The sequence below is a fragment of the Sciurus carolinensis genome, chromosome 7 (genome assembly GCF_902686445.1).
Source record: "Sciurus carolinensis chromosome 7, mSciCar1.2, whole genome shotgun sequence".
NCBI lineage: Eukaryota > Metazoa > Chordata > Mammalia > Rodentia > Sciuridae > Sciurus > Sciurus carolinensis.
In genome coordinates, this window is record NC_062219.1 from 154696440 (window position 1) to 154720593 (window position 24154).

A 24154-nucleotide genomic window follows, 5' to 3' on the forward strand; every position below is an offset into this window, starting at 1 on the left:
AATTAATCAGAAGCACAAGGTTACATGGGTGTATCAAACTCATTGGAAAAACCAGACCCGAAAGCTTAGTGAGCACTCCAGATCACCAAATGAAGCAGCCCTCACACTTGAGACCCTTAAAAGGAGGGGCATCCCAAAACTGGACATGGTGGCACCTTGGCCCTGTCACCATTCATCACTCATCTTGCCCAGGAAAATTGGCACATCAAAGAACTTCTAGACCTCTGGCCTCGGGCTTGAACAGAGGGCGGCTTCTCAACCCCCGATAACCATGCAAGTCTTACTCCAAGTGATGTCTTTTGGGACCTTGGCCTAGAATAGATTCCTGGACTTGGACAGCTCTGTGCCCTGAGCAAGCCCTGGGCTGTGTTCTGATGGCGTCTGACCACCTCCCGTGACTGCCTTCCTACCTGCTCTCTGCTTTCACTCTCAGTGCAGCCTTGGGGACCCCAGGACTGCCCCAGCCCTTTCCTGGTCCTTCTGTAACCTGTGCATGTAATTGTATGAAGCGTGATGTGACTTGAGTGTTACAGATACTAGAAATTGAGATGGGAACAAAAGAACCTGCGACTTCCTAGCTTATGATGACCAGGTGACCCACAAGCATCTACTGAGGAGAGTAGTGTCGTCTGTGACTTTGTCGTTATTCCATAAATTCTGACATTGTGGAAAGACACATTAAGGACATGCCGACTCATAGCAACCTGTAACCCCCTGGCTGAGCGGGGGTCGTATCTCAGTGATCACTGAGTGCTTGCTTTAGCACACCTCAGGCCCTGGGTTCAGTCCCCAGCACCACCGGGGAAAAGAAAAGATAGCTACGTTATCATCAGACCCGCCTAGTGGTTCTTTGTGCAGGGCTTCCCTACCCCTCTAGATCATTTGGCTGGATTGTTAAGTAAATGACATAGCAGTTTAACTCTAGGAAAGCCACTTAATATGTATGTACACCTGGAAGACTGGCAGAAGGGCTAGGTGACGAAGGCTTCACCCCTCACCACAGGAAGGTGGGGGAAGGCAAACCCGGAGATCGGGAATGGGGAGAGGCACACTGGGGGGCCTGCCATACTCTGCAGACAGTCTAGGTGGGACACCTGTCTCAGCAGCTCCTGATGCAGACACCTCCACCAGGGAGAGTTCCCCAATGGATGTAAACTTCTCTTTACAAAAGGGAGGTGAAGATCCTGTCTGGTGTTGACTGACTCAGTTTCCTTTAACTCAAAGTAATGCCAGGGTGACCCATTTTGGAGCAGTGTGTTCTGGCCTCCTGCAGTCAGTTTGGGGTGGTGCTTCCTATGTCCCAACACCTGGAAGACCGACAGCACTCAGCTGCCCCAGCGTTCACAGCCTTTTCTGTGGGAAGGTTTGTTGACAACGATCAGGCAATTGTTGAACATCACAGCTGCCTGAGGTGGACCAACCATCCAGCAGACAATAAGCCACGGGAAGAGGTGGGATTCTGGAAGCCACGTACATGCACAAGTGGTACGTGCTCTGGAAAGACCTGAGGGGGCCCTGAGCACTCACTAACTGATCCCATGGTTCTGCATGGCCTGATCCTTTGCAGGATGGGGACCCACTGCTGGCCAGAACCAGTTCCCTGGGCTCTGCCCCATGGAGTTGGCCAGGCATCGCAGTTGCCAGAGCACAGTGCCTCCCGTGCACCCCACCCTGAGTGAGCTCTTCCCTCAAGTAAGAGGCCCTCTCCCAGCTGCCTCACCGCTCCTGAAGCTCTTGCCTTAGTGCTGCATAGTGTGTCCCCGGGGTAGTGTCCAGTCTCAGGAAAGCCACTGCTGCCACAGGACTCTCAGTCAAGGAGGCAAGTATAAGAAAGTGGCATGCTGAAAACCTATTGCTTTGACATCAGGTTGCGCGTCCAGACTGACACGTGGGTTGATTCTGGATGCCGTGGACGAGAAAACAGGACACATTGGGATGTGAGAAGAGAAAACCACGGCACCTTCTGAGGGAAGGAGAATCTACGGTGGAGACCAGAGAGCTGGGCCAGGCGAGGCTGTGGAGCCCCACATGACAGCTGCGGGGTGCCGGGGGCTGAGGGCGCAGTTCTGCCCCATGCCAAAGATGTCCAGTCTACACAGTGAGGCCCCCAGGCCGCAGCCTGGAAGGAGGAAATACTGTAGTCTCCCAGAAGGACAGGCCATGACCAGCTGCTCCAATCCCCTGGAGCAAATAAGGCCGTAGGCAGACTCAGGGGCCACGGCTGGAGCCTGAGCTCTGGAGAGCTGTGAGCCATGGACCAAGGCAGTGTGCAGTTCACGTTCTGGGGCCAGAGGGGCCGGGTGGGGTGTCGGGCTTCTAAAACTTTGGCTTAAAGGGTGTTTTGGATTCAAAGCAATTCAATCATCTTTTGTAATAACAAGCACATTTATCATTGTAGATCAAGACCTCTACCTCAGGAGCCTGAGGCAAGAGGATTGAAAGTTCAAAGCCGACCTTAGCAACTTAGTGGACGCTAAGCAAGTTAATGAGACCCTGTCTCAAAACTAAAAGAGCTGGGGATGTGGCTCAGAGGGTAAGCACCTCTGGGTTCAATCCCTGGACATCCCCCAGCCAAAAAACACCACAGCGCTCTACTTTCCCTGCACATCTGTGAGCCCCTGCGGTGCCGCTCTGCCCACTCTACATGCTCCTGGAAGGAAGCCACGCTCCCTTCTCACGGTGAGGGCAGAGGAGAGGATGGAAGGCCACACTCGTGAGGCCTTTTTAAAGCAGTGATTATCACTGGCACTATCACTTCCACCCATGTGCCACTGGCCAAGGAAGCCACGCAGGCCAGTCCAGAGTCAAAAGGTGGGACCCATGTTCCACCATGAAGATGCACAGTAAAGGCTTTAGGGATGGCCGGCAATGCCTACAGCCACCATCTTTAGTCTATAATCATTCCCGTCCCTCGACACACTCACCCAGTCTCAGCATCGCCTGTCTTTCCAGTACAGGAAAAGATTAGAAATGAGAGCACTTTTATCATGAAACTGTGGGGAAGAAGGTCTAATTGTGTACATGGTGCACATTGACTGTGGATAAGAGAATAGGGTGGCCCTAAGAGGGAAAGTTTGGGGACAGGACAATCCAGCAGAAGTTCTTGTTACTTCTGGGTTGGTCAGCGTTAACGGTCAGCGATGGGGTTTAGGTCAAGGTTCTGACAAACACTCAGGAATGCGAAACATGTTGTCTGTGTGGCCCCAACACCCATCAACTCCCTCGTATCTCCTCCCCTCCATCCTCCAGCCCTCACGTTAGATTTAGGTCATCTCAGAGCTTTCTTCTTGTCACATGATGGAGTCACACAGCTTCCGTGCTCCACCTCCTGGAACCTCCACGTGTTCGGCAACCCAGAAGCTCATGGACCTTGTTGTTCAAGGGTTTTTATGAAGCTTGGTCTCCAGTCCCATCTGCTTTCCTGGAGGTTGGAGGTGGGACTGAAGGTCCAGCCCTCTTATCTCTAGTCTCTTCATCTTTCTGGTAATGCTGAGGCTACCTGGAGGCTACCTGATGTCACTTTACTCACAGGAACTCAAGTATTGTCACAGGGGCGTAATACAAATGACGGATACCCTCCTATGACTCAGAAAAGGCCAACTGTGTTAGCTCCGTGACCGGATCCAGAGTCACAGATACACCATGACTTCCATGAGCTTCCTTGTCATTTTTAGCCTCCAGTGACAACTTCCTGAGCTATTTTGTTTTGATAATGCGGTAAAACCTCACTTCCAGGTACTGGTTTCTGCAGAGGTAGCTGTTACTGACTTCTAGGAGATCTCCCTGACTTAAAACAGGCGTTTATTATCCACACGTCTGGCTGGAGTGTGGCTGACCCAGCGTGGGTTCAGCTGGGCTCTTTGCTTCCTCGCTGTGGCTGGTGACTGCTGGTCAGGAGGGATCTGCGTGGCTAGGGTAGTTCTGCTGGGCTTGTTCCTGAACCAGGAGGTTCTGCCTGCTGCACAGCATGGGACTCCTGAAACCTGAGTCTTGCAAAAGAGCAAGGGCTTATTCATGAGGCAGCCAAGCAGGAGATGGGAGAGCTGGTCTCTGCAGCGCCTCCCAAGGAAGGACAGGGTTTAGGGGTGTCTGTGGGGTAAGGAAGCAGGAGGACGAAGGCTGCGGAAAGGTGCTTGGAGGCAGGTAATGGTCTGCACCTGTCATCAGACTTCATGCCTCTTCATAGGACAGGTGCTCAGAAAACGGTGGCTTCAGCATGACCTTAGGGCAGAATTTTCCGCCTTCTGACATCAAAGAAGTCAACCGTCAGATACTTGCACAGGTCCAAGTCAAGTGCCGATGGTCTCCACCATTTTAAGCTAGACAGTGACCTCCGAGTTCCCTCATGACACACATGAGGTCATAGCAAAGCAGTAGCAGTCTAATTGCTATGTTGCTTAACTACTTGACCTCTAAAACTGGGGATTGCCAGGCACAGTGGCACACACCTGTAATCCCAGCAGCTCAGGAGACAGGATCACAAATTGAAGGCCAACCTCAGTAACTTAGCTAGGACCTAAGCAACTTAGAGAGATCCTGTCTCAAAGGAAAAAAAATTAAAAGGGCTGGGATGTGGCTCAGTGGGTAAGTGCCCCTGGGTTCAATCTCTGATACTGAAAAATAAAAAATAAAATAAAATTGGCGATTTTCAAAGTCAACTAAAAGCAAGTGAAGCAGGCTAAGTGTGCAGGGTTTGTCCAGGCTTTCCCTCTGTTTCACGCTTGTCCCCTTTCCGAGGACCTGACACCTTCTCAGGTGTGAGAGGGAGGGTAGGTGGAATGGACACCATCTCCCAGGGGTCTTTGATCTGACACAGTTGTACTTCCACCCACCTGCCCTTGGTCAAAGCAAACCACAAGGCCAGGTGCAGTGTCAAGTAGCGGGGAACATCACTCAGTCCCTGATAAAACCAAGGGCAAGGGTCAGGGAGCTGCAGGCACTGAGAGGTCAGCACATCAGTCTACCCATCATCATCAGTTCAGATCCAGCTGTCTGCCTTCACAAAGCCTTCCTGTGACACTGCTGACCAGAGGGCTCCCTCCTGTCTGCAGAGCTTCCAGCCTAGACCACTAACCCATGTTGGCCCTCAGAAAACAAGACCCCAAAATCTATGGCTTCCGACTTCAAACCAAGAGTGCCTGACAGGCAGAACAAGCAGGGGTGGGCGGTCTCCTGTGTCCCTGCCTACCTGAAAGTCGTCTTCAGCTGTGAATCCTTGTCCAGGTAGCTCGTCAACTGCAGGGCCTGGTCAATTCCTGGTAAGTTCCCTCATGGGCACTTAAACTTAAGGCATGTGCTTGGCTTATGATGACTTTATGATCTCTTCATGTTGGCTTCCAATAAAAAGTCACCTAAATCTAAGAATCTGTCATCTAGAAATGTAAGTTTAGCTCTTTCAGAATCAGAAGGGACAGTCAAGGGGATAAAGCCCCAAAGAGGGGCTGGTGATGGAGCTGGGTGGTGGAGCACGTGCTCAGCACACACAAGGCCTGGCTCAGTCCCCAGCACCACACGCACACACACACACACACTTGCGCACACACACGCACATGCACACACATGCACACATGCATGCTCACACACATGCCTGTGGGGCTGAAAGGCAGTTCAGGCTCTGCTGGAGAAGGGAAGGTGGCCCTGGCCAGGCACTCAGCCAGGCGGGTGCCCCACTGCCCACCACACAGCTCCACACGTCACCAAGCATGAGGCCAAGGTGTGACTGACGAGGAGTGGAACAGGACCACCGCAATCCCTGCGGGGCGTGAAGGACCACCCTCCCCTCTGCCAGCCAGAGCAGCTGCGGCCCCTCCACCTACAGCCTTCTCCACTGTTCCTCCTGCTTCCTTCTGGGCTTTTCCCTTTCCCTTTCCTTCCTTCCTTCCTTCCTTCCTTCCTTCCTTCCTTCCTTCCTTCCTTCCTTCCTTCCTTCCTCTCTTTCTTCTCCCTCTCTCTCTTTCTCTTTGCGTTAGTTATGGGTTTTTTTCTTTTTTCTTTTGTGGTACTGTGAATTGAACCCAAGTGCTCTATCACTGAGCCACACCCCCACGCACACCTTTTATTTATTTATTTATTTTTGAGACAGGTTCAAATAAAAAGCAGCCTGTTGCCCAGGCTGGCCTGGGACTCATGATCCTCCTACCTACCTCCTCTTCCCGAGTAGCTGGAATTACAAGCTGCCCAGCTGTTCGTCCTGCTTCCTAATAAAAAGTAACGGAATACCGAGTGGCAGAATATTCCCCTGGTTCTTGACAGCATTCATCCAGAGCAGATCCTTGCTTCCTTAGCCATCCCCTGAATCACCTACTCCAAGCCACGCTCTGGTGATAACCTCTCATAAAGTCTTCCCTCTTCTCTTGCTGAGCCAGCTCTCCTGGTGTGTGGACTCCTCCGAAGGATGCGGGATTCCTGCAGCCCCAGGACTGCCGGGAGCTCACCTGCTGGGTAGCAGTCAGAACCCCACCAGCAGCCTGTGGACACTCACCCCACCTGCCCCAGACTTGGCCCTGGACTTCCATTTCCCAGGTACAGCAAGTCTTTTAGGATCTGAAGCCAAAAGGAACTTCCTGCAACCTTCTAAGAAAAGAAGGAAAAAAAAAAAAAAAAAACTGAAACAAAAGCGTGCTCATGATTCTCGATTGTTTTTTGATAATCGGATATTCACAGAAGGGAACAATTGCTTCGCTTTGTCATGTGTTTCACGGACACATCCATGTTCCTTCCCACATCTTTAACACAAGCGATAGTTAGTTTAGTTTTATTCATTGAAAGTTGGAGTTCTTCTCTCATTTTTCATAAGTGATAAACATTTTGTGAACCCCTCTGCAGTTTTGTGCAGGCTACCTGTCCTTCACTTCTGCTGAGTTCTGCCTCTCAAGGATTCTGAGCCTCAGGACACATGAAATGGGAAGCGCTGGCAGGTGTTCCATCCTCAAGGACAGAAAGAAAAGGGACGGTGCTAATCGGCTCATCTCTTGGAAGAGACATTATCTGATCCATTTCTCCTTCCTCAAGTGGCTTGAGGGCACACTGTGGCTGATAATTTGGAGGGAGGGACTGTGTTTGGGTGGAGCAGTGAAGGAACCAGGTCTTGGATCTGGTATTTGAGACCAGTGAGCTGGTTAGAGAAAGTCCTTCTGAGAACACTTGACGATTTCCAGCCTTGTGACCCATTTCCATAGAGAGGTGTCTTCTGACCCTCTCACATTCATCATGTCTCAGTCTCCTCTCTCTCCTTATCCTCCTCCCTCTCTTTACCCACAGGCAGTTCCCAGTGTACTGATGGCTCCCTGCATCTCTGAGAATGTCCCCAGTGAGTGGCAGGATTTCAGCTTTCTTCCTGCTCCATGACAATCTGATTTGGGGTTTTCTAGTCCTACCCATCCCTAGAGAATCCCCAGCAGAGCTGAGCCCATGATACTAGCCCTGGTGTACAATGGCCTTTCTGGTTCTTCCCTGACCCAGTTCTTCAGTTCCTCACAGTGTTTTGGGGGATCATCTCCCCCCAGAATTAACTGCACCCAAATCTTTGTCTCAGAGAGTACTTCTAGGAGAAGCCAAACTAAGTCAAGAGGTGCCAAGGAAACACAGTGTGGCTGTGATACGGAGGAAGAGGGTCCAGTCAGGCCATGGGGAGTTTTCAGGCTGCTCCTCAGATGCCCAGGTCCTGCGCATTCACGCTGTCCGTTCACTAGCCTGTCCTCCAGAGGAGAGGGCGCCCCTGCTGAAATGGACTTCACAGACCACAGGGAGAGAGAAAAGTCGGGACAAGCACTGACAGAGGTAGCTCAGGAGCCACAGTGGGTCAGTCGGGGCAGCACGCCCAGTGGTCCCCACCGCCCTGATCTCCCAGAATCCTCCTGGCTCTACCTTGCTCAACCCAGTCTCATTGCACTGGCTCCCGGAAGTTCCCTGCCACCCCTCCTCGGGTTCTAGAAACTCTCCATTTCGAAAGTATTTCCAAGAATATGACTCAGCTCTCGGCCTCCTGCTGCCTCTCCTCATCCCCACCTGCCCCTCTTCCACCACCTTCTTCCCTGTACCATCTCCTCACCGTCCCACCCATCCTTCCACATGCAACGTCCATTCTCCTCCAGTGTGCATAACTTGTGGGCTTGCTGTGGGCGAAATAGTTCCAGTATTATAATGTCCAATGTCATCACATCATATCTGATTATTACTGCATGTCAATTGCATGTGCCCCAAGAGAGAGCTGCAGACCTGGAAGCTCACCACCAATGTCCTGCTCCACACGGTGCCCATTCACTCACTACAGACCTCCGATAGGCCCCGTTTGGCCACGTGCAAAACAAGCCCCTGAGCTGGAGCCCTTGTTCAGGAGCCTCTCACGCAGAGCAGCGCCTGCGGCCACCTCTGCACCTGACGCTTCTGAATGAGGAGCAAGACAGGAAGCTGCAGGGGACTGGGGGAGTCGCTCAGGAGGAGAGTATGTGCGTGGCTCACCCAGGCCTTGGGATCAGTCCCCAGCACAAACAAGACGAAACGAAAACTGCTGCAGACAGGGGCCTAGATGGAGCACCCAGCAGGGACCACCCTGGTCCCTCTCCAGAACTGCTGAATCAGAATCTGGGCTGCTCTGAGAGGTGGAGGGGGTGCAGTGACACAGATGATCACCTTACACTGGACATGCAGAGTGCCTTTGGAGGCTGTCAGAGGGCTGGGAACCATGTGTGAGGAGAATAAATGAAACCAAGCAAAGGAAAAAAAAAATGAGGTATTTAACTCTCTCCCTCCCACTAAAAACCAAGAGGTTGTACCTGAAAATAAATGCAGTTATATATGATCCTGGTTCTGTAAAATTATAGCCGCACAGAGAGGAAAAAGAAATGAAAGGTGTTGGGGGGCGTCTCCTGAAATTCGAGGGAGATCAGTAAAGTACAGGGACAAGGGGATGGGGGAGGGGAGGAAAGGAGAAATGCCGGGTGTGACGCTGGCCAAACCATACTGCTCTGCCGTGAGCACGTGCCAGTGTGCAGCAGGCAACCCACCACCCCAGGCAGAGTGCACCACGGAACCAGGGAAAGATCACGGCTACCTAAGCACAGTCTTGGGGAAACTGAACCAAAGTCCTGATGTGTTACCGTGGTATGAAACAACAAAGTCATCCATCATGGGGTGCTGGAAGTGTTACTGAAGGCCCTCCTTGTCCCTGATCCCTGATACCAATTCAACAATGAGGACAAGGTTTTGAGAAAAAGGAAAAGTTTTATTGCTTTGCTATCAAAGGAGAAGCACAGGGGACTCCTGTCCCAGAGGCAGTGGTGATTCTGCTGGATGGGGGAACAAAGAGTTTTTATTGTTTTGCAGAGGGGAGAATTGAACCCAGGAGCACTTAACCACTGAGCCATCTCCCCAGTTCTTTTTATATTTTATTTTGAGAGAAGGTCTCCCTCAAGCTGCATTGTCCCTGAAAAAGCACCAGGACTCATCTTATGATGGTGTCCATTTCCCCTAAGATGTGCATGGCATTTCTAAGTGACATTCATACATGCAGGAATTTTCAAGCAAAAATTGACACAATTGGGTTTGTGTTTGGGACCCACAGAGCGGTGGGTAAACTAGAGCAATCATCTTTTGTCTGAATCATGACACTAAAAAAAGGTAAACAACAAAACTGGGAAGGACTTCTATCAAATATGTAATACTATCTTTAACTTCTAAACAGTTTACACAGATCGGTAAGAAACAGCCCCAAGACCAGTCTTGAGAACAGTGGGCAACTGGCCTGAAAAGTTCATTTCTGGGAAATACTAAATGGTAAGTTAACACATGAAAGTGACCAGCCTCACTACCATATGAAGCCTAATAAAATGATGATTTGACAAATTTGCCCATGCCCATATGGGGAATATGGAATACTTGTCCTTGGTCTGGCGGGGACCAGGGGAGGACCCTCTTGACAATGTGAAGGGCTCCACATTTCAGAAGGGCTTTGGCAACAGACTCCTACTGTGTGACCCGGTGGCTCTATTTCTGGAAATTTACCAGACGGTTTATCAGGAAGTTAACAACGCTGTGAGCAAAGCCTTATGTATAAAGTACACTATTTATAATGGGGGAAAAGAACAATCTTGACAATCATGCAACTATCAATGATGTTTCAAATTATGTAGAAAACCTTTGTGATTGCTTTTGCCATGTAGGTAAGGGCACAATAAATACTGGAAGGAAATATGCCAACTAAAAGTTATCATCAGTTTGTGGATTAAGGGAGATTTTCACTTTATAAAATTTTTTTTTGTATTTTTCAATGTCCCCATAACAATAAGAAGTTTAGCCCAAAATAAGGGTTTGCTGACCACATGAGTGGCTCTGAAGAACCCTGGGCAGGAGGCGGCTTTGGGTTGGGGGCTGAGTGACCCAGCTGGGGCCTTCCTGCCCACTGCGGGGCTGGCTCCCAGGGTGTGCCCCAGCATGTGACTTCAGTGGCGCCCAGGAAGGAGAGGGCTGCCAAGCGCCTTGGGCTCTGTCCCTGGTTTATCAACCCACAGAATGATATCAGGATAGCAGTCTACCTTCTGCTGAGCCCCATAGTGTGTGAGCACTTGCCTGCTGGCACTCAGGAAATCCTCCCAGCAGCCTGCCAACCTGTTTTCATTCTGCTCTGCTGTGTAGAGTGCTGGAGAGCCTCCCAGGGCCTGGCAGGCTGTTCCCACTTCAGGAGATAGAATCAGCTAGGCACAAAGGTGAATTAGCTGCGGAAGGCCTCAGGTCTCCTTGCGTGTTTCCTTGGTCCTTTTTCTTCCACCCCCTTTTATTTAGTCCAGCTCAACAAGTCTATCTGCTCTCTGAGGGCAAGACCACAGGTCCATAGCTCCCGGCTCTCTGGAAACCTTTTTCTTTTTCAAAGTAACACAGCAGGCCAGCTGGCTGCCAGCCTCACCAGGGCACCGCCCCTTCCTTCTCCTAAGGGCTTTTAACTTTTGCCCTTGGGGCCATGACCAGCCTTTTCAGTTGGCAGCAGTGGCTTGCTGTGCCTTTTCCTCCAGGATCATCCGGTCGGTAGGTGCTGTGACTCTGTTCCCCTGGTGTGATCCCAGGAGGGCACAGTTGCTCTCCCTCCGGCTCCTCCTTATCCCTGGTCCTAGCCCTTTTGTACCTCAAGAGCTCAGCCCTTCTTGTTCCATCTCCTCCCATCTTTTTCTTTTCTCTCCTTCATTCCATTTCCTTTGTCTCTGCAGCATTATCTTTATGATCATTTCTAAAAGCAAATAGCAAATTGTTGCATTGTAAAGAATTTTCCTTTTTTAATGCAGTGATTCTAAGATTTGTCAGTTCATACGCAACTTATTGAAGGGCTCTATGAATCACAGGTCCCTTCTTAAGACTAAGCCAGTCTGGGGACTATAGAACCCACTTGGTGGTTTCTGCAGTGCTTCACCAAACTTGGGGAGGTGTGCGGGCGGGTGCGGACGGCTAGACTGAAAATCCTCCCTGGAGAGGGGGCCTCAGCTACCACGAGCCCAGTGCCAGGGTTGGAAAGACGGTTGGAGGGCCGGGAGCGCAGGGTCCGCCCGCCCCACGGTCTTCTCCTGAACACTCTTCACAAGGCCGAGGCTCTGGATGACTCGCATCAGCATCCTGCTGCCCAGCAAGGTCAGAGATGGCAGTCTTCCGGAAATCCTGCCTCCCCAGGTGTCTGCTCACGCTTGCGCTCCTGCAGCTGCCCACGCTGGATTCAGGTAGGTCTGCTCCTCGCTGCGTGTCCTGCAGGGTTGAAATGTCCCCGTGCAGGTAAACGAGGCCATTTGGTTCTCCCCAGTCGCGCGCACCGGGTGGGATGGACCTGCCAGCTGTCGGGGGGAATGGAGACCATGAGGGCCTCCGTCCCTCAGCAGCCTGGCTGGGTCGCCCTCTACCCCGCGTCCACCTGGCTCGCTTTGACAGCTCGCTTTGACGTGATCGGGCCCGCGGAGCCGGTCCTGGCCGTGGTGGGAGCGGACGCGGAGCTGCCCTGCCACCTCTCCCCGAATGTGAGCGCGGAGCACATGGAGCTGCGCTGGTTCCGACGCACTCGCTCGCCCGCCGTGCTCCTGTACCCGGCGCCGCCGGAGCGGGAGCGCGAGCGGGAGCTGATGCCCGAGTTCCGCGGGAGGGTGACGCTGGTGCGCGACCACCTCGCCGCGGGGCGCGCGGCCCTGCGGATCTGCGGCGTCCGGGCCGCAGACGAGGGCGAGTACCGGTGCTTCTTCAGGGACAATGCCAACTACGACGAGGCCACAGTGCACCTCCGAGTGGCAGGTGAGTGGGCGGAAGGTTGACTGTCCCGTGACCTCGTGCCGAACCTACTTCCCTAAGGGCCGGATGGATACTTGGGAACCGTCCGGTTCCCTTTTAGGTTGAAGGCCTGGGGGACCTGGGTCTGGGCCGTGGGGAGAGCAGAGAAAGGCCTTTCCCGCCCACCTTACTCAGTCGCCTGCTGCCCTTGCTCCTCAAGGTAAGCACTCCCCATGAAATTGACTCAATAAATGCAGGATGCAGTGGCTATGTAGCATTCGTTTACATAAGCACACCATTACTTACTTGACTAGTTTAAATTAAAATGGGGCTGTTTTCATGGTCATCATAAGGCTGCAGTGAGCATCCACATATGAGGCTGCTTTATGGATAGGTCTCCAAGGACTGATTTCCTAGGATCATAGAGTAGGGCCCTTAGCTAAGATTCTTCATCTATCTACAAGAGTTTGCTTGGATTCCTTTTTCTTGCTCACGCCTAAATTCTGGGCGAAATAACAAGGAAAGTGGTTAGCATTCTGGAGGAAAGTAAGCACTGAGGTCTGACTTTCCCACTTACTACTAGTGGATTGCATCAAGGAGCTGTTTCCTGCATTAAAACTGAGGAAGCATTTATTCCACATGATTTTGCAAGAATGAAATAAAATTAGACAATACATGAAAAACAGCCTTGTCAATTCTATGAGGATTACATAATATCTTATGGCCATGTCTTAGACTAATCTAAATGCATAATACACAAATATATTCTCATATATATCATGTATAATTTTTTTTTCTTGTACCAGATATTGAACCTGGGGCACTCAACCCCTGATCCACATCCCCAGCTCTTTTTATTTTTTCTTTGCTGAGGCTGGCCTTCAACTTGCAGTCCTCCTGCCTCATGCTCCTCCATCCATGAGATTACACCCAGCTCTCACTTCATTTCTAGGGAAGAGTATCTTAAAGTTTAAGGTTGGTGTTTAAAACCTAGATATATGATAGCATAGAACTGTTGTTATCTTTTATGAGAGTCAGACACCTCTGGGAATCTGATGCTAGTGGTAGCTTCTTCCAAGGAAAGAGTACACGTTCTTATGGAACACACAAACTCGGAATACAGACAGTCATGGACTTGGATTCCAAGTTACTTCTTTGCAGCTCTGTTTTTCTGTCCCCTGTGAATTTCTTTTTTAGAAGAATTAGGCTAGGTGGGTAGGAAAAGCAACTTTATGTTGGTTTTTGTTAAGGCATAATTGTGTGGGGAAAGTGGGGTTGGAGCAATTTAAGAAAATTCCTGAATCAGCATCATGGGTAAAAGAAGCTTAAGTTATGATCTACACTCAACTAGGAGCCTCCTTTCTCCTGCAGAACACCACTTCCGTCCCTGTCTTTAAATATTCCAGTCCTAGTTCTCCTCCTCCCCTGACCCCTCTTGTACTACTGCCAGCCTGCGAGCTCTTTCTCAGATCTGGAAATCAGATCCTACCTGCCTAGAAGGCATCAGTCTTTCCTTCCTGCCCACATTTCAAAGGCTAGATGCTAATAAGACACTCTCTGATAAGGTGTATGAAATTCCTTTCACGGACACCTCAGTCTCCTGGTGTGGTGAAATGTGGAGAGGAATTCCCAGCCCACTTTGCCTCTTTCTTGCTCAGACTGTGACTGTGAGTCTCCAGACAGGCATCCACTGAGAGAGTAAGCCAGCTTCTCCCCCCACAGCTCTGGGCTCCGACCCTCACATCACTGTGGAAATTCAGGAGAGCGGAGCGGTCCGGCTGGAGTGCAGTTCCATGGGGTGGTACCCAGAGCCCCAGGTGCAGTGGAGAACTACCAAGGGAGAGACGTTCCTGTCCACGGCAGAGTCCAGGAGTCCTGGCGACAAAGGCCTGTTCACTGTGGCAGCCTCAGTGACCCTCAGAGACAACTCCACGGACAGTGTGTTCTGCAGCATCCGGAACCTCCTTCTTGACCAGGAGAAGGAAGTAGGGATTTCCATTCCAGGTGAGTGGGACCAGTGCTAACTCCTGTGTGGACACAGCTGCAGGGCCACCTGACCTGGGCACCTGCACAGACGTGACTTCATGGCAGACCTGTCCACTTGCCCACCTGAGTGCTTGCCCATTGACTAGAGGGAGCCACACCAGCCTCTTTGGAAGAATAAAGATTCCAAAGACACAGATTCTACCTACATCTCATGAAGTCTCAGGCTCTCCATTTTGGGAGATCTGCTTGAGTCGGAGAGGCTCTGTGCCTGGGGCCTTCCTGACCTAGGTCCTTCTCGGCTCGAATAAACAAGGAGACTACACTACTTTTCTGGTTTTACTCTTCCCTTCCTTGCCATCCCATCTTCCAACAGGAAGGCTCTGTCTAGGTTTCCAGGGTCCCCAGAAGCACATCCTCCCACTAGTCTCTGGACACTACCTCTGCTCTAGGCAGGAACACTTTCCTAGTTTTTGGCCAATGAGTCCTACTCTGTCACACACAGAGGTGACATTTCTCCTCCCTTATTTAATTCCTGCTTCTCCTTGACTCCTATTCTGTACGGATGGTTAAGTAGGAAATTCTATAATGACACAACTTGGTCCATCGTATCCTTTATTTCTCATGCCCTATCTCTGCTGTCCCTTGCCCAAGGTCAAAATTTCCTGATGAGCTTAGAGAGGCATGAGGGGTTATTTGTGCCATAGGAGGGTAGAAGGAATCCTCTTCCACCTCTCTCTGGCCTCAGGAGACAAACCAGACTTGTGCGGCTTCCTGCCCACGTTCCTCTTGGGGACTCTCTTTCAGCTCCTGTACCCCTGAGGCTGAATCCCTGGATGGTGGCTGTGGCTGTCATTCTCGTGGTCTTAGGACTGCTCACCGTTGGATCCATGGTTTTCATTTGGAAATTGTACAAGGAGAGATCCAGAGAGAGGAAGAGCAAATTCAGCTCCAAAGGTAAAGTCCTGGAGCCCACAAGGGCTGCTCGCCAGGGGTGCTTCAGAGGAAGGTTGGGTCCACGCCCATTAGGACAGCTTCCAACAGGAAGACCCTGGATTCTGGAATCCTTAAAATCAGAAGAAATTTTAAGCTTCTGAAATCGTAGATGCCTACAATGAAGAAGAGCAGTTTGGGGCCCAGGCAGAGCCAAACCATTCCAATTGGCATTTTAGACCTGCATTTACTTACCAGCCCCCAGCCCAACCCCGCCTCCGTCTCAGTTTCCCAGTAAGGATCTCATTATGGAAGATCTGATCCCCAGCCAGCGGGAACTTCCTGATCATTTCTCAGAAGATGAAACAAAACAAAACCCCGTGGTAGAGTTGCTGGTGGTATTTCAGTAGTCAGGCAGTCGTGGGTTACAGTAAGTTACACAGTTCCTCCTTTGTGGGTCCCCCACACCAGTCCCTTCCCCTCCCTCATGTCCACTATAAAAAGCCACTGAGGTGATTTTGTTTGTTTTCCAGAGAGACTCCTGGAAGAGCTCAGTAAGTTCTGCCTCTTGTCACTTCATCCAGTTTTCTCGCTCTTGTTCAAAACCTGTCACTGACAGTGCCTCTCTTTCTTTGCAGAATGGAAAAAGGCAGCCTTGCATGCAGGTCAGTGCCTTGGGACTTCCCCAGGTCTCTGAGGTCCCACCTGAGGAATTCAGAGTCCTGTGAGATGTGAACTCGAGGACACCAATACACTTAGTGAGGGGACCAGGAAGGGGACAGCAATGGTAGATGACCAGACACTTTCCTTGAGCACCTAGGGGGCTCCTGGAGGAGGACAAGATGCCAGTCCTCCTGCAGCCTCCTGTCCAGGACAGGTGACTCTTAATCATACTATAGCTGCCAACGTGGGAGGGAGCTGCAGGGAACAGTGGCACCTGGGAGGCCAGACAGATCTCCAGTCCTGCCCAGGAGACTGTCAAGTTAACCCACTGCTGTTTCTGAAGAAGGGAGGACAGGTCCTGTGACTGTCCCTGATGGTCACACTCTCCCTGCCTCCAGTTAATGTCACTCTGGACCCAGACACAGCCCACCCCCACCTCTTTCTGTATGAGGATGCAAAATCTGTTCAGCTGGAAGATTCACGCCAGAAGCTGCCCGAGAATCCGGAGAGATTCGACTCCTGGCCGTGCGTGCTGGGCCGAGAGGCCTTCACCCAGGGGCGGCACTACTGGGAGGTGGAGGTGGGAGACAGGACCGACTGGGCCATCGGCGTGTGCAGGGAGAACGTGAGGAAGAAGGGATTCGACCCCATGACCTCCGACAACGGGTTCTGGGCTGTGGAGCTCTATGGGAATGGATACTGGGCCCTCACCCCTCTGCGGACCCCTCTCCCCTTAGCAGGACCCCCTCGCCGCGTGGGGGTCTTCCTGGACTGCGAGGCGGGAGACATCTCCTTCTACAGCATGACGGACGGATCCCACATCTACACTTTCCCCAGCCTCTCTTTCTCTGGCCCCCTCAGGCCCTTCTTTTGCCTATGGTCCAGTGGTAAAAAACCGCTGACCATCTGCCCCGTCACGGAGAGGCCTGCGGGGGTCGCAGTCATCTCTGAAGCCCAGGACCTTTCCAAGGACATCCCGCTGTCCCGGGTCGGGGAGGACTGCGCCTCGGGGGACACAGACACGCCCCGCTCCAAACTCATCCCCGCGCAGCCCAGCCAAGGGCTCGGTGCGGAATGACCTGCTCGCGGCCTTCCTCCGCCCTGCTGGCCTGCAGCCCTCGGGAGGTGGCGCCTGAGGGAGGCGGGCATAGGCGTCCCGGCTGCTCTGTACCACACGGGGGACGGAGAGTGACCCCTGAGCAGCTGCTCCTGTCGCTGAAGATCAGAACCTGGGGAGGGACTTGGAGGAAACCCCAAGGACAGCTCGGGGGTGGGTCAGGTCCACACAGGGTGTGGCAGGAACTTTCCACAGAGTAAAGGAGTTGGTTTTAAGCAAGCAGAAAGCCCAGGGGTTCTGGGAAAGGGGGCTCTTGGGCTACCATCCATGAAGAAGGCCGGAGAGGAAGTGATGATGGAAGGAAGTGAGGGCAACACTGGCCCTGCCCCGACTCTTCAGTCCGTACCTCACTTTTCTAAACGGTGCCCTGTAGGACAGAGGGCGCTGGCCCTCTGTGGGCTGAAGGGGTGGGCACGGGGGCGGGGAGGAGCTGCGGCGAGCATGGGGGCGGCTTGACAGTGGCAAGAGAGGCCCGGGACAAACAGGAGAGGCCCGGGACCAACTCCCAGGCATTTGCACAGCCTCAGGCCCTGCTCCTCTCTGTGACCCCCTGATCCGCTCTGGCTTGGAGGTCAGACCAGACTCGCCTTGTTGATTGCACAAGGTTCCATGCTCTTCTTTTTGGTCTAGATCCTTCCTTGATCTTGTCACAGTACAGTCACTGTCCTGGCCTCGTGCCCCCTCAGTCCTCACCTAGTGTCCAAGTCCCACGACACCTTCGGTTAGCGCCGGTCACCACCCATTTCTACTCGGGGCTGGTCCCCACAGGCTGCCTCCTGAGGTCCCCTGAAGCTGCACCATGGTGCTCAGCACAGTGGGAATACCAAGCCTGCCCCTGGTCCCTGAGAGGGTCCCTGTCCCGGTGGCTTGCCTTGCCGGCGGCCTGCAAATGTGTCCAGGTGCCACCTTCCTTTCCACTGTTTCTCCAGCTTCCGGGATGAGTGTTGCCCAGGGTCTTTACCTAATAAATGTGTCTGTTTAATTGCTGAAGGCAACCTCTGCATTTACCTCTATCCCAGCAAGTGAGGAAAGAAACATGGGTGGGGTGCAGCGGGCCAGAGCAGAGCCACTGTATGGGATCCAGGCTGGCAGCAGGGGGCCAACTACCTACAAAAACCACAGCGTCCAGCATTTCTCTTCTCAGTCCCTGTTTGGGTGGTGGCTCCACTTCTGCTATGTGGAGGTAACTGGCCCTGGTGCTCGTGAGGGAAGCTGGCTGGCCAAATAAACAGCACTTTCCAGGGAGGAAGGACACCTGGGAAATCTTTGTTGGTTGTGCCTTGTTATTTTTGAAAAAGCATGATGATCTCTGGAAACCGCTGTCCCGAGGAGAGACTGGGTGAATTCCTGCTTGAAGCCATGGTGCTTCCATGAGATGCTCCCTTTCTTCACGTTGCCCCAGGGAGGACTGGGAACAGAGGCTCCCATCGGAATGTCATTCAACCAGTTCTGCTGCCCAAAGGGGCAGATGTGATCTCTGAAGTTTCACCAGATGTGGGAAATCATCTCATTTTTTGCACCACGTTCTGTTTTCTCATGATTAATCTAAAAACCAGCTTTTCTAAATTTTTAGTACCTGTGAACCTCAATGAGAATCATGCCAAAGAGAGAACCTTCCTTTATCCCAGCAAGTGAGGAAAGAAACATGGGTGGGGGAGCAGCTGGCCAGAGCAGAGCCACTGTATGGGATCCAGGCTGGGACAGCAGCTGTCTCTCACTGTCTCTCAGGCGAAATTCTGAACAGCAGACAGAGTTTCACTGTGGTCACTGAACTTCAAGCTAAATGCAACCCCATCTGCTCCAGTACCTCCACCCCACTCCACTTCTTTTCATACTGGCTTTGACATTCTCCCACTGATTTGGGAGTAAGCGCCTGTGCAATAATATCTACATAATCACATCTCCATGCACGTATGACTAGATTATTTAAAAAAGAATCTGCATATGGGCTTGTAAACCTGGAGACCACAGGGCTTTTGCTTTGGGAATTATCCAAGAGGAAAATGAAATTGAACTTTAGGATCAGAAGCAGCGTTGATGCCTACTCCAATCCCTCCTTTGAGAGGTGAGGACACTGAAGACAGAAGGAATAAAGTGATTTAGCATATAGTTAAAGGCATATAGTATTTCCCAGCCAGACCAATATCCAAAGGCAGGTGTCCTTGCTATAGCTGTCCACGACAGACTGCACCAAGGGTACTGCATGGCATAGAGGGCAAATTAAGTTAATCCAGGCACTGGGGCTTCAGAAACCCCCTGGACATACAGCCAAGGCAGCACGCGCTGGCTCAGGAGACTCTCGGGTACAGCGAGCGACCTGAGAGGCAGAAGACAACTCATGCTACATTCTGGGAGCCAGAAGAACAGGGCTCTGCTTGAGTCCATCTTCTGCTGCTGTGATAAACACCTGAGACCAGGCAATTTACAAAGAGTACAAGTTTATGTGGCTCCTGGTTCTGGAGGCTGGGAAGCCCCAGAGCATGACTCCAGCATCTGGCGAGGGCCATGTGCTGTATCAGTGCGGGCAGACAGAGTCACATGGCGAGACGGAGTGCTTGATTTGATAACAAAGCCACTCCCCATGACAGCCCCTGAGTCCATTAATCCAGGAAGCATTCATTCACTCATGAGGGCACAGGTCCCAATCTTCTTTCAAATTGCATTCGCATGTGGCTTCGGGACTCGAGATGTGGCTTAGAGGTAGACTGCTTGTCTAGCATGCATGAGACCCTGCGCTGAGTGCTGGGCGCTGCCTCCCAGAAACATGGCCTTGAGGGTTAAGTGTCCAACACATGGACCTTATGGGTCACATAAAACCATGGCAGGCCCCTCCCTCCCTCGAGTCCCAGATTCTGAGCACCCAAGTCCTCCTTTCTTGGCCCCATGCACACACTTCTTCAGCTGCTTGCCCTACAGAGTTCTCCTCCCAGGAGTATATTCATCTCTGTTTCAAAAGCATTCATTTCTGTTTAACTTGTACTTTTAGAAATTGAAAGGAAATCATAGGAAATCATAGTCCAAATGTCTTTTAAAATACTTAGGAAACTGAAGTAATTGCATAACTGGTTTAATGAGTAATGAACACCCTAAAATGTAACTGTAAAACTTACCTAGAATAGACCAGGTTGCCACAGGAAACCCCTCTGAGATTAAAACGGAAAGGATCCTCCATTTTTTTTTTAATTTATTTTTATTGTAAACAAATGGGATACATGTTGTTTCTGTTTGTACATGGAGTAACAGCATACCATTTGCTTAATCATACATTTACATAGGGTAATGATGTTTGATTCATTCTGTTATTTTTTCCTTCCCCCTACCCCTCCCATCCCTCTTTTCCCTCTATACAGTCCCTCCTTCCTCCATTCTCGCTGCCCTCCCACCCCCCATTATGTGTCATCATCCGCTTATCAGTGAGATCATTCGCCCTTTGGATTTTTGAGATTGACTTATCTCACTTAGCATGATATTCTCCAATTTTATCCATTTGCCTGCAAATGCCATAATTTTATCATTCTTTATAGCTGAGTAATATTCCATTGTATATATATACCACAGTTTCTTTATCTATTCATCAATTGAAGGACATCTAGGTTGGTTCCACAATCTGGCTATTGTGAATTGAGCAGCTATGAACATTGATGTGGCTGTATCTCTGTAGTATGCTGATTTTAAGTCCTTTGGGTATAGGCCGAGGAGTGGGATAACTGGGTCAAATGGTGGGTCCCTTCCAAGTTTTCTAAGGAATCTCCACACTGTTTTCCAGAGTGGCTGCACTAATTTGCAGCCCCACCAGCAATGTATGAGTGTACCTTTTTCCCCACATCCTCTCCAACACCTATTGTTGCTTGTATTCTTGATAATCGCCATTCTAATTGGGGTGAGATGGAATCTTAGGGTAGTTTTGATTTGCATTTCTCTTATTACTAAAGATGGCGAACATTTTTTCATATGTTTGTTGATTGCTTGTAGATCTTCTGTGAAGTGTCTGTTCATATCCTTAGCCCATTTGTTGATTGGGTTATTTAAATTCTTCGTGTAGAGTTTTTTGAGTTCTTTATTATTCTGGAAATTAGTGCTCTAACTGAAGTATGAGTGGTGAAGATATTCTCCCACTCTGTAGGCTCTGTCTTCGCATTGCTGATAGTTTCCTTTGCTGAGAGAAAGCTATTTAGTTTGAATCTATCCCAGTTATTGATTCTTGCTTTTATTTCTTGTGCTATGGGAGTCCTGTTAAGGAAGTCTGATCCTAAGCCAACAAGTTGAAGATTTGGACCTACTTTTTCTTCTATAAGCTGCAGGGTCTCTGGTCTGATTTCAAGGTCCTTGATAGATTTTGAGTTGATTTTTGTGCAGGGTGAGAAATAGGGGTTTACTTTCATTCTATTCCATATGGATTTCCAGTTTTCCCAGCACCATTTGTTGAAGATGCTATCTTTTCTCCATTGCACATTTTTGGCACCTTTGTCTACTATGAGAAAATTGTATTTATTTGGGTTTGTGTCTGTGTCCTCTATTCTGTACCATTGATCTACCTATCTATTTTGGTGCCAATACCATGCTGTTTTTGTTTCTGTTGCTTTGTAGTATAGTTGAAGTTCTGGTATTGCGATACCCCCTGTTTCATTCTTCCTGCTAAGGATTGCTTTAGCTATTCTGGGTTTCTTATTCTTCCACATGAATTTCAGGATGCTTGCTCTATTTCTGTAAGACACGTCACTGGGATTTTAATTGGATTTGCATTGAATCTGTATAGCACTTTTGGTAGTATGGCCATTTTGACAATATTAATTCTGCCTATCCAAGAACATGGGAGATCTTTCCATCTTCTAAGGTCTTCCTCAATTTCTTTCTTCAATGTTTTGTAGTTTTCATTGTAGAGATCTTTTACCTCTTTGGTTAGATTGATGCCCAAGTATTTTATTTATTTTTTTTTGAGGCTATTGCAAATGGAGTTGTTTTCCTCATTTCCCTTTCAGTTGTTTCGTTGCTTGTGTATAAAAATGCTTTAGATTTATGCGTGTTGATTTTAGAGGCTGCTATTTTGCCGAATTCATTGATGAGGTCTAGAAGTTTTCTGGAGGAGTTTTTGTATCCTCTAAATATAGAATCATGTCATCAGCAAATAGTGACAGCTTAAGTTCCTCTTTTCCTATTTGTATCCCTTTAATTTCTTGGTCTGCCTAATTGCTCTGGCTAGAGTTTGAGGACAATGTTGAATAGAAGTGAAAGAGGACATCCCTGTCTTGTTCCCGTTTTTAAAGGGAATGCTTTCAGTTTTTCTTCATTTAGAATGGGCTTAGCATAAATAGCCTTTACAATGTTCAGGTATGTTCCTACTATCCCTATTTTTTCTAGTGTTTTGAGCATGAAGGGGTGTTGTATTTTGTCGAACACTTTTTCTGCGTCAATTGAAATAACCATATGATTCTTATCCTTAAGTCTACTGACATGATGGATTACATTTATTGATTTACGGATGTTAAACCATCCTTGCATTCCAGGATGAACCCCACTTGATCGTGGTGCATGATTTTCTTAATATGTTTTGGATACGGTTTGCCAATATTTTGTTAAGGATCTTTTGCATCTATATTCATCAAGGATATTGGTCTAAATTTTCTTTCCTTGATGCGTCTTTTCCTGGTTTTGGGTATGAGTGTGATATTAGATTCATAGAATGAGTTTGATAGGGTACCCTCCTTTTCTATTTCCTGGAATACTTCGAGAAGGTTGGAATGAGTTCTTCTTTGAAGGTCTTGTAGAACTCGGCTGAGAATCCGTCTGGTCCTGGGCTTTCTAGATGGTAGATTTTTAATGGCTTCTTCTATTTCATTGCTTGTTATTGATCTGTTTAAATTTGTATGTCCTCCTGGTTCAGTTTGGGAGGAGCATATGTCTCTAGAAATTTGTCAATGTCTTCAGTAGTTTCTATTTTGTTGGAATACAGATTTTCAAAGTAACTTCTCATTATGTTCTGTATCTCAGTGGTGTCTCTCATGATATTTCCTTTTTCATCACGAATTTTAGTAATTTGAGTCTTCTCTCTCCTTCTCTTTGTTAGTGTGGCTAAGGGTTTGTCTATTTTGTTTACTTTCTCAAAGAACCAACTTTTTGTCTTGTCAATTTTTTGAATTGTTTCTTTTGTTTCAATTTCATTGATTTCAGCTCTGATTTTAATTATTTCCTGTCTTCTACTACTTTTGCTGTTATTCCGTTCTTCTTTTTCTAGGGCTTTGAGCTGTAATGTAGGTCATTTAGTTGTTGAATTTCATTCTTTTCTGGAATGTGCTCCATGCAATGAATTTTCCTCTTAATACCGCTTTCATAGTGTCCCAGAGATTTTGATATGTTGTATCATCGTTCTCATTGACCTCTAAGAATTTTTTTATCTCCTCCCTGATGTTTTTTGTTATCCATGTTTCATTCAATAGCATATTATTTAGTCTCCAGGTGTTGGAGTAATTTCTGTTTTTTATTTTGTCATTTGATTCTATGCTCAGTCCATTATGATCTGAGAGAACACAAGGCAGTATATTTTTTTGCTTTTCCTAAGGGCTGCTTTGTGGCATAACATATGGTCTATTTTCAAGAAGGTTCCATGTGCTGCTGAGAAGAAAGTGAATCCACTCATTGATGGATGGAATATTCTATATATGTCTATTAAGTCTAGGTTATTGATTGTATTATTGAGTTCAATGGTTTCTTTGGTTGGTTTTTGTTTGGAAGATCTATCTAGTGGTGATAGCAGTGCATTAAAGTCACCCAGAATTATTGTGTTGTGGTCTATGTGATTCCTGAATTTGAGAAGGATTTGCTTGATGTACAGGGATGCACCATTGTTTGGGGCATAAATATTTACTATCGTTATGTCTTCCTGATTTATGGTTCCCTTAAGCAGTATGATATGTCCTTCTTTATCCCTTCTGACTAACTTTGGCTTGAAGTCCACTTTATCTGATATAATGATGGAAACCCCCACTTTTTTACTGAGTCCATGTGCGTGGTAGGTTTTTTCCCATCCTTTCACCTTTAGTCTGTGGGTGTCTTTTTCTATGAGATGAGTCTCTTGCAGGCAACATATTGTTGGGTCTTTCTTCTTAATCCATTCTGCTAGTCTATGTCTTTTGATTGATGAGTTTAGGCCATTAACGTTCAGGGTTACTATTGAGAAATGATTTGTATTCCCAGTCATTTGGCTTATTTTTGGTTTTTAAGTTGGCT

General features: G+C 49.1%; 1 protein-coding gene across 5 annotated transcripts in view; it reads left to right on the top strand.

The window, feature by feature from the left end:
- Btn1a1 (butyrophilin subfamily 1 member A1) overlaps nucleotides 1–17293 on the top strand; it is a 31044-nt gene extending 13751 nt beyond the window's left edge. For 2 of the 5 annotated variants that reach the window (XM_047557914.1, XM_047557917.1), the window contains exons 2-10: nucleotides 6366–6522; nucleotides 9683–9774; nucleotides 11568–11699; nucleotides 11905–12258; nucleotides 13957–14238; nucleotides 15025–15174; nucleotides 15684–15704; nucleotides 15789–15815; nucleotides 16212–17293. In XM_047557914.1, coding sequence (XP_047413870.1) covers nucleotides 11621–11699; nucleotides 11905–12258; nucleotides 13957–14238; nucleotides 15025–15174; nucleotides 15684–15704; nucleotides 15789–15815; nucleotides 16212–16891 — 1593 coding nt within the window. In that variant the 5' untranslated portion in view covers nucleotides 6366–6522; nucleotides 9683–9774; nucleotides 11568–11620 and the 3' untranslated portion in view covers nucleotides 16892–17293. Of the gene's footprint in view, nucleotides 1–4516; nucleotides 5259–6365; nucleotides 6523–9682; nucleotides 9775–10865; nucleotides 11020–11567; nucleotides 11700–11808; nucleotides 12259–13956; nucleotides 14239–15024; nucleotides 15175–15683; nucleotides 15705–15788; nucleotides 15816–16211 lie in introns of those variants that run through there. The other 3 variants (XM_047557915.1, XM_047557916.1, XM_047557913.1) reach the window with 3 other exon arrangements.
- The last annotated feature ends 6861 nt before the right edge of the window (nucleotides 17294–24154 follow it).